General features: G+C 45.2%; 1 protein-coding gene across 1 annotated transcript in view; it reads right to left on the bottom strand.

Moving 5' to 3' along the window:
* Window positions 1–1,908: 1,908 nt before the first annotated feature.
* LOC119390922 (agrin) overlaps window positions 1,909–10,375 on the bottom strand; it is a 43,380-nt gene continuing 34,913 nt past the window's right edge. Inside the window, exon 5 of the mRNA XM_037658634.1 lies at window positions 1,909–3,644. Coding sequence (XP_037514562.1) covers window positions 3,403–3,644 — 242 coding nt within the window. The 3' untranslated portion in view covers window positions 1,909–3,402. The remainder of the gene's footprint in view (window positions 3,645–10,375) is intronic.

The raw sequence follows: 10,375 nt of genomic DNA, 5'->3' as shown, positions 1-10,375 counted from the left end.
GGTTGGCAAATGGTTAGACGTAAAAGAACACCAGATGGTCAAAATTTCCGGAGCCCTCGACTACGGCGTCTCTCATAATCAAATCATGGTTTTGGGACGTTAAACCCCAACGATTACGATTATGATTATTATGAAATGGTTAGAGAATACGTATTGCTCCCGACGAAAATATGAAACAAATATCCATCCGCTTCTTGTCTTTTCACGGCTGCTAATACGGTTGGTAAGATATGTGCCGCTGTGCAGAGGAAGAATGAGCGAGTAAAAGACAAGAACCGGACTAATATTTGCTTCGTAAAGCACACCAAAAAATTCACTGATTGTCGTACAAGTGTGGTGTATAAGGCCCCTTTCAGCTGCGGCGGCTTCTACGTAGGACAGACGGGCCGCTGCATTAACCAGGGATTATTGGAACATAAGAGATCGCTAACCGGAGGCTCACCTTCTAATCTATCTTTACATTGTCGAAAGCATAAGTCAACGCCAAAATTCGAGGAATGCGCAGTTTTGTACCGGCATAGGAATGAAGAAACGCGCCTGATGATTGAGGCATCGCATATCGAGAATAGTGATAGCACATGCGTGAGCCAACAGTCTATTAACTTGCATAAAGATGAAATCAAATGCCTTAACAGTTATCTTCCACGTAGACACCCCACGCGTGTCGGATTGACAGGTTCGCCTATTGCACGGGCATGCGCAGATAAGTTTTCGTGCCTTCTTTCTTTTTCGCCGTTGTGCGTCTCTTCAGTGGTTAGTAGGCGTTTGTGGTGACTTTGTTCTTGTGTGCGTGTTTACACGCCCTGTCTTCATGACGTCACACACCGGCAAAATTTGTCACGTCACTATGACGTCACCTAGACGTGACGTCACATCATGACGTCATCACATGATATTGTCGCTTGATCAAAGGTGGGATGATCACGGAGGCAGTGCAAAAGCATGTGAGGTGCAGAAAGCTCGCAGTACATTCGATCTTGGAGGCAGTACAAAACATCGTTAAGTGCACAAAGACTTCGGAGGGGACGGGGGAGCCTCAGTATATTGACTGAGAAGAAACAGAAGAAGGCTTTCACCTTCGAGTCGTCGGCGAATGCATAAGAGACCCTACGAGTTTTTGATTTCCTGCCATGGCGTTACACAACCCTTGCTAGACTGGGCTCGTCGCGTCCAGCACTTGTACACCACTTCGAATGGTTGGATTTCCCAGGCTTCTCAGTAGTTATGACGTAACAGCGACCAGGGATCGCAGCAGCGCAATGATCTTTCGATAGACCTTTGTTAAATCATCTGAAGTAGGCGTCGGCCTGTGGGGGGGGGGGGGGGGGGAAGGGGCTTCTTCGCAGACTGCGTGCGCGGAAGCGCAGGCTATTCTTCCGCAGCATTAGACTTCGCCTCAGTTCGCTTCGTGCTTGCAGCATTTCCATCGCGCATAGGTAATCAGTTAAGTACGGGTAGCATATGATGAACACCTCATCCTGCATTCTTTTTCTTCCAAGGTTACACCGATGCCGTACCTTTTCAGCAGCTTCTCTCTGGGATGAGTTGTCCCTGTCCTGTTGTTTAGCAACGGCGAATTGCATAAATTAGGTACAATACCGCGGTCAAGTCACTTGACTAGTCACTTCCTCGAGTATTTAACTTCAAACTACTTTGCCAGCCGTCTACAACGAGATTCATACATCTGATATTAACCCATATACAAATCCAAAAGGCATAAACTAAAACGGAGATCGGGTATCGATGTGGTGAGATGACGTCGAACGTGGAATGCCGGAGTGCCGCCGGGACCCACATTTCGACTACAGGATTGGTCTTCGTCAGATTTGCTGCCCTGAAGTAACTTATCGAAACGTTGGCTGCAATGACATTTCTCGTTCGACAATTTAGCACAACCAGCTATAGTATATCAGACTTTATTGAACTAGCACTCTCGTGAAAATGTTACGTATGCAATGTATTTGCTAGATAATATCCCGTGGTTTTAACTCGTGGCATCGAAAACGCGTCTATCGAGTACACGCTTCATCTCCACTGCTGCTATGTGCCCGCAGGACCTTGCTAATTATGACGGGGCAGGACATGCCCGCCAACCAAAAAAGCTGTACTTGTCTTATCCTTGCCAGAACCTGAAGACGGAGTAGTTAGGGTGCCATCGTCTGCAGCTTTTGGTGCCAAACTTCATTGCGCATGTGCGCACTTACAAGCCAAAGACGTTAGTTTCCTCTTTCTCAAGCGCAGGAAAACTCACTCGCTCACGTAGTCACGCCTCTTTATTTCAGTATCATCAGTGCGCTTATATTTGGCCACTACAAAGAACACTGAAGGAGACCGGACTACTCACTCACGAGCATATACGCATTCGTTACAAGAAGTAACTAAAATGCATCACCAAGAGGCATCCCGTCACTGCAGCTAATCGTGTGCGGGAAAGCAGGATACAGCTGTGGGCCGAACATTTCTCATTTGGCCACACATGAAATGGGGATATTTCCGTTCGTGCATTTCAATATTCTAAAGAGGCATCCGTGATCTCTCAAGCTCAGTGCGGTTAGGCCAAGTCCCGTGAATGTCATTGGCACAGGTGGTTGATGATTCAACAGCTGTATTGCCTATTATTCCCTTGATTCTCCTGCCACTTCTCTAAGCAAGGCCTTTCTTTCGCGTCAAGCCGAATTTAGGCAGAGAAAGAAAGAAAGCGAAAGAGAAAACAAGGAGCAGAAACCAGACAAGTGCCTGGCTTCCTACCTTACACTGGCAGTAAGGAACACAAGAAGCGGAAATAAGGAATGATTTGAAAGCGCGCGTGCTTGGGCATGTTTGTCATTTATGTTTCACTTTTTGAGCGCACAAAAGAACAAGGACGAAAAACGACGCGGACACAGCTCTGTGTCCACGTCGTTTTTCCTCCTTGTTCTTTTGTGCGCTCAAAAAGTGAAAAGGAATGATGGAAAAGTGAGAGCTGCGCGCGAAGTAGGACACGCGGCGGGACGACTGCCGGTCACTGAGACCGGTATTCTACGGACGATGAAGTATCTTCCTGCGCCATGGGTGCATCGACGGTGCCATGTAGAAGTGTAAAAAGCACCAGCACACGTCAAAGACGGCATACGACGATATTGAGTGCCTGCCTTCGGCGACTCTGCTTTTCCGATTTAAAAAACTTCACTGGGAACCATTTCCAGTTTGCTGTTTAGTAGTCAGGTAGCGCTCGGGATTAACTCGGTATGCTAATCAGGATGTACTACATCGCTTCACAAAATTTACCGAAGAACGAGGAGGAGAACAAACGCGTCGCGGTCGATCCAATGCAGACGACGCGAAGGTTTGTGGCTATCGGCCGAGCTAATGGTATGGAGCTGCGAGACGCCAGCCAAACGTGGAGTGGTGCGTCGAGGATCGCTAGTATGGCGACCCGTACGGCGGCGTGGCATGGCAGTTGCCCTGGTGGCGCGACCAGAGCCTCTTCTGCTTGCGGCACGAGTCGACGCGCATCTTACACCTGTTGGGGTAGGTGACCCCATCAGTGGCACACACGGGCTTCGTCTCGAAGTCGCACGACGTCGGGCAGCTGCAGCGCGCCGTTCCCAGCCGGTCTTCGGTGCAGTCGCCATTCCAGGGACAGTACTTGGCCTCGCACGGCACTGCAACACAGAGCAAGATGAGCAAAATCAAACTCTAGTGTCCGGACTTCTGGACGAAAGCTTCAGACGACTCCAGGCGAAAGCTGTTTGGCACCCATTAAAGCGCATTCGTTGGCGTTGTTTTCAAAGTTCACTTAAACAATTTTCTGAATGCTACGATGGCACATTACAACGAACATGACAAGTTTTGGACGTCGTTAAGGCACGTTAAGACACAAGATCACAGATTTATACATTTTCCATTTCAACTACAGCCCTTTCAACACAGCCCCCTCGACAAATCTTTGTCGGCTTCGTAGAATACAGAGTTTTGCACCTGCTTTTCTACTATATGTACCAACTAAATATAGCCAAGAAAATTAGGCAGACCCCACGAATTGTGGGAATTGATTTCATGTGAAGCATTTAGCGCGCAGCAGCCCATGCTTTGGCCCAAGCGTTACGAGGTGGATTTACTAGTTTTGCGGATACCGTGGGCTTGCCAGGCACGTCGACTACACCGGCGTCTAAAGGGTGGCTCATAGTCTGACTTAACGTCGTCACTCACGTTACAGCAAAGACATCACTTACTTTCGCAACGAAGTGCGCGCTGTGGTGCAATGATGTGCATATTATAAGTATGTGCGCTCTCTTCTTGTGCGAGACGGGGCTCGAAAGATGGCTCCAGGCCACGACCACTGTGCGAGCCGAGCCGGCCGGTGGCCGGAGCTGTAATATGACACCAAAGGTGAGCGCGGGTGTGCGACTGTGCGCGGGCCCCGGGAGAAGACAGAAGAGGGACAGCTCTACAACTGGAGAGACGCCGTATTCTTGTCTCTCCAGCAGCTTACTTTATCTAAATAAATGTTGTTCTGCTAAAGTAACCATTGGTTTAGCCAGTCTTTCCCTCACGTCTCTCGAATCATCGTTGTTTCTAACGAGTAGAGGTTCTCAGCATATCCGGGCTACGTTTTAGTATACCTTGCTGAGCCACAGGAGTACATATGGAATGCTTATCACATTGTTTTATGTGATAAGCCTTACATAATTATGGTTGCAGTGTTACAACACTGCAACCATAATTATAGTTGCCCCCAGGTGACCTCTCTCTAGGGCCTTTTTCCCAAGCAGTTTGAAGCCCTGGCGCCGCTCTGTGGTAGAAAACATGACTGCGATGTAGAATGCCTGGGTTTGATTCCGGATCGAGCCATGAAGTTTAACGCGACAGCGTTAAAGGGCTCGTTTTGCAGAAATTCCGGCGTCCTTGTCGGCGTCGGCGGCGTCGTCGTTGTTGTGAGCGAAAAATTTGCGTTGTCCGTGATCGAAACTTTGAGGTAGATGCAAATAAATATATACAGCATCACATTAGTCACTGCGATGCTTCCGCAGATACCATGATAGACATTGCTTTTCAACATGATTTATCACACGTAGTTGAAAGTTACACAAGGACTCAAGGCAGCTCTAAATCAATTCTAGATCTTGTCTTTGTTTCTGGAAATTTAACCCATGATTGCGCTTGTGTCGTTGTCCCCGGTATTTCAGATCACCTTGCTGTAGTGCTAACCGTGTCAAATGTTTCTGTCTGTGAAAAACCCAAGGTGACTACTTTTTATAACTTTTGTAAAGCCGATGATGAATCGATACTCGATATTATTTCTTTTCATTTTGATGATTTTGCCAATAGTGATGATAGTGTAACTAATCTTTGGATTAAGTTTACGGGCATTGTAAGGAAAAGCATTGAGCGAAGCTGTGGGAACCACGCCCACCGGCTATCGCGAGATAGCTCCACGTGCTGCGCAGAGGCGGTGCGCGTGGCCCAGCTGCGCGGCTTAAAAGGGGCAGCCTGCGCGCCGCCCAGGGGAGACGTGCCTGGGACGCCAGGAAGGACGAATGCGGCCACCCGCGCTGGCCGATTGCTGCTGCCGCCGATCATGGTCGTCGCCTCGTCGTCTTGTGTGCCTGGACCGACCCCGCCGTATGCAGCGTAGAGTTAAATAAATTGTTGTTGTTGTTTGTTGCGAGTTGAAGCCTCCGTCTTCCTTGCTTTGACTGCGGACGGGACGCAGCAAGCCCAGTACCCACAAAGCTTAGAACCAAGAACCCGTGGATAACTAGGGGGACATTGAAATTGAGAAGGAAGGTAAAACGATTAAAAACAGAAAAGTAAAACTCGTTGTGCTGATTTAAATTGTCAAGAGAGAATTGCAGAATTGACATCTCAAATTAGACTTAAGGTTATTTCAGATAACCAACGTTACTTTGGTGAGTCATTACCTAGCTTCATTACTACATCGCCAGAGAAGTTTTGGAGAACAATTTCTCCTAAGTCAAATGAATGCGAAATATTTGATGACCATGGCAGATAGATAAGTGATCCAGAATCAATCACGAACGTTTTTAATGAACACTTCAGATCTGTCTACACGGAAGACAATAGTACCTTGCCAACTTTTGATGTCTCCTTACCTCCCATGCCTGATGTTGCTATCTCGGAAAGGGGTATCTTAAACATATTACTGAAACTGGATGCGAAAAAATCACCTGGCCCTGATTGCATTCCCAATGCCTTTTTGAAAAGGTATGCAGAATGGGCATCAAAGTATTTGTACGTACTGTTCTGTAAATCATTACTCGATGGTGAACTACCGCATGATTGGGTAACTGCCGAATTAAACCAATACATAAAAAAAGGTAACAAGAACCAGGTTGGTAACTATAGACCAATTTCATTAACTTCAACATCTTGCAAAATATTAGAACATATAATTCACAATCATATCGTAGAGTTTCTCAACAAACACTATTTCGTAACTAGACATCAGCACGGATTTAGAAAAGGGTTTTCAACCTGCACTCAGCTAGTTGAAACCGTACATGATTTTACGAAATCTATTAACCATGGCAATCAAATAGATGCAATTTTTATGGACTTCGCCAAAGCCTTCGATAAGGTTTCCCACAAAAAATTGCTTTTTAAATTACAGAAAGTACTTGAAAAAGTCAGTTTCGTTGCAACGACGAAGCAATGAGTGCGATAGCAATAAATTGGAATGTAACGCGAAGAACAGAAAGCAGCTCGAAATTGCCGGCGCGTCGCTCGAGCCCAAAGGACGCACGAAAAGAACGCACACAGGACGAACGCGAACTAATACGTCACAGCTCGACACTTGAAGCGCACTGCTCAAACATAAAGCAGGACGCACGAAACGAACAGACAGGTACACACAAGACGAGCGCGAACTAATTGTCACACTTGTTACTTATTTCTGTTTGAACAGCGCGCTCCTTTCGCAAACGCGGCCGCTGCAGCAAGCGAAGCGAAGCACCCCTCCGGCGTTGTTGTGAGCGAAGAATTTGCGTTGTCCGTGATCGAAACTTTGAGGTAGATGCAAATAAATATATACAGCATCACATTAGTCACTGCGATGCTTCCGCAGATACCATGATAGACATTGCTTTTCAACATGATTTATCACACCTAGTTGAAAGTTACACAAGGACTGCTGTCGTTGTCCCCTCGAGATAAGCGCACGAAAGCGACCACGCCCTGTAGGGCGAAGAGCAACGGTGTTCGCAGGAGCGGGGCGACGATCTTTAAGGCGCGCCACACTTCTTCACTTCATACACAACACCGGCCTAACGGCGCACATTTAACACAAATATACAAAACAAATATTATGCCTTAAGGGCAAGTCTATGTCGCAAATAAAAAAAAAAATACATGGTGCATATAAATAGCTCGCCGTTAGCAGGTGCTGTCGTGGCCTAACGTCGCCCGTTCGATTCCGCGCGTCGGAAAGTATTTCTGAATTATTTTTCTTTGTGACTTTGCTATATATCTACATACTTATACATATACGGTAAATGACGGCGGCGACGGGGACGGACATTTTCCAGCCGACACTGTCCATATAATTCATATCGCAATAAAACAAAAAGTTAATGGGCTGGCTCTCTTTTTACCTAACTAAACGACAGCAACTTGTTTCTTTTCGCGATTGTAACTCAAAATATGTAACGGTTGATTCTGGCGTTCCCCATGGCTCAGTTCTTGGGCCTCCACTATTTTCTTTGTTTATTAATGATACTGTAGAACAAATTCCTGTTAAAGTGAAATTTTACGCAGATGACTGTGTTTTGTAGTCAGAGGTTCATAGCACATCCGATCAACTTCTGTTAAATCAGACATTTCAAAAAGTAGCCTCCTGGTGCGAGGAATGGCAGATGGTTATTAACTTTGATAAAACTGTTTTTATGCGAATTACACACAAGAAAAGTCCTTTGCATTTCAGATACAATGCTAACAACACTTTTTTGAAGTCACTAATTATAAGTACTTGGGGCTTTACATATCGAATGATCTCTGCTGGAACAAACACATTACACACATAACGAGAAACGCAACTTACAAACAGTTTTTTTTGCGTCGTGCTCTCAAGCTATCCACTCCTTCTGTCCGCCTTTTAGCGTACAAATCAATTGTTTTGCCAGCATTAGATTACGCCGCTATTATATGGGATCCTTTTACTAAGACTAACATTAACAAATTAGAAAAAGTGCAAAAAAGAGCAACGCGTTTTGTTTACAATAATTTTTCAAGTACTTCTGTTACTGACCTATTAAGCAGAGCTCAACTTTCACCTTTATCATTAAGATACCGTAACTCAAAGCTTAAGTTTTTGTACCAACTGATTAACGGCCATTATCAAGTAGACATAGCTGATATTTTTTTCTTTTTCTTCTGGCTACTCTACCAGGCAGAGACATGACCTCACCATAACCCCCTTCCCACACGCAATAATTTTTTTTTTCGAAAGTCTGCCCTCGAAAAAAAAAAACGCAATAATTGCTTTAAGTATTCATTCTTTCCTCGCACCATAGTCGAGTGGAATAAACTAACTAATGCAATTGTTTCAGCACCCTCATTGGCATTGTTTTCCTCGGAATTAGAAAGTGCACTAATCAGTTGAATCGTATTACATACTACTGTACATGATTGTATAAATGTATTCTTCTATTTTTTATTGTATGTTCCTGCCCGTTGTAGTCTGTATTTACCCTATACTCATTGTATAACCTGTATATATTATGAAAAAATCCGTAAAACAGGGGGTGGATGCTCGAGCCAACGTTTCGACAAGTGGACTTGTCTTCTTCAAGGCTGGAACTGATTTCCTTAGCTATCGTGTGTATATGCTTCGTGCCCTCTCCAAAAGAGGGGAGAAGGGGTGGGGGGGGGGAGAGGCCACCGCGACGATTGGGTGAGTCAGAGGGACGAAAAAAAAAAAAAAAAAAAAAAAAAAAAAAAAAGAGGGGGGGGGGAGGACGGGAGGGTGTACGTTTCACTGAATGGTTGTCAATGGAAGCACGTGGCATTTTAACAATAGTAGGTTCGAAAGCTTAGAAGAAGGGATTAACTCTCATTCGTTTTCGTTGTGTATGTACCATATCGAATCGATTCGAGAGCCCCCTTAGACACGTTAATGCCTGCTGGCTGGAGTGTATTGAACTTGTGAATAAGGTATGACTCTGTATATTTTCTGTCTCTTGGGGACCGGAAGTTTGACTGAAGTATGTAAAGTTTGAGATCTTCGAAGTTGTGACCTGCTACATTAAAATGCTGTGCCACTGCTTTGGGTAACTTTTTCGCTGTGTCCGCGCGATGCCCGTTTAATCTAACATTAACAGGTTGTCCCGTTTCGCCAATGTACCGTTTTTGACAATATGAACATTCGATCATGTAGATAACGTTTGAACTAGTGCAGGTGAAACTAGATTTTATATGATGGACGTAATCACTTCCGGTGCTTTTAACTATAACGTCATCTTGAAGGTGCTTACAAGTCTTACATCTTGGACGAGAACACGGTGTTATGTGGGCAGTAGAATGAGGGTTTACTTTTGCGTGCACTAACATGTCCTTAAAATTTTTATTGCGGCGATACACGACCTTTGGTACTCCGGGAAACGCTTTTCTAAGGCGCTCGTTGCTTGCCAGTATTGGGTAATACTTACGGAGGATATTATTTATGTTTGGTAGCGCATTTGAGTATTTGGTTATAAATGCTGGCGGCTGGTTAGGCTGTGCTACGGGGGCCCTTTGAGCTAGTGATGATTTTCTATCTAGTTGACAGGCTTCGTTGAAGACCTTGTTTAGAGCATCATGCGGGTAATTTCTTTTAACTAATGTTTCCTTTAGGTTGCTTAAGTGGTGAACGTAGTCGTTGTCATCGCTACAGATCCTTCTTATACGCCGCGCCTGTCCTACAAATATCCCTTGTTTGCAGTGTCGCGGGTGATGACTAGTGTAATCTAGGTATTGCTGGCTGTCTGTATTGGGTAATACTACGGGAGCTCAAAGGGCCCCCGTAGCACAGCCTAACCAGCCGCCAGCATTTATAACCAAATACTCAAATGCGCTACCAAACATAAATAATATCCTCCGTAAGTATTACCCAATACTGGCAAGCAACGAGCGCCTTAGAAAAGCGTTTCCCGGAGTACCAAAGGTCGTGTATCGCCGCAATAAAAATTTTAAGGACATGTTAGTGCACGCAAAAGTAAACCCTCATTCTACTGCCCACATAACACCGTGTTCTCGTCCAAGATGTAAGACTTGTAAGCACCTTCAAGATGACGTTATAGTTAAAAGCACCGGAAGTGATTACGTCCATCATATAAAATCTAGTTTCACCTGCACTAGTTCAAACGTTATCTACATGATCGAATGTTCATATTGTCAAAAA

The sequence above is a fragment of the Rhipicephalus sanguineus genome, chromosome 4 (assembly GCF_013339695.2).
Source record: "Rhipicephalus sanguineus isolate Rsan-2018 chromosome 4, BIME_Rsan_1.4, whole genome shotgun sequence".
Classification (NCBI taxonomy): Eukaryota; Metazoa; Arthropoda; class Arachnida; order Ixodida; family Ixodidae; genus Rhipicephalus; species Rhipicephalus sanguineus.
The sequence above is the reverse complement of the archived record's forward strand: the minus strand, read 5'-3'. Positions and strand labels throughout refer to the sequence as shown.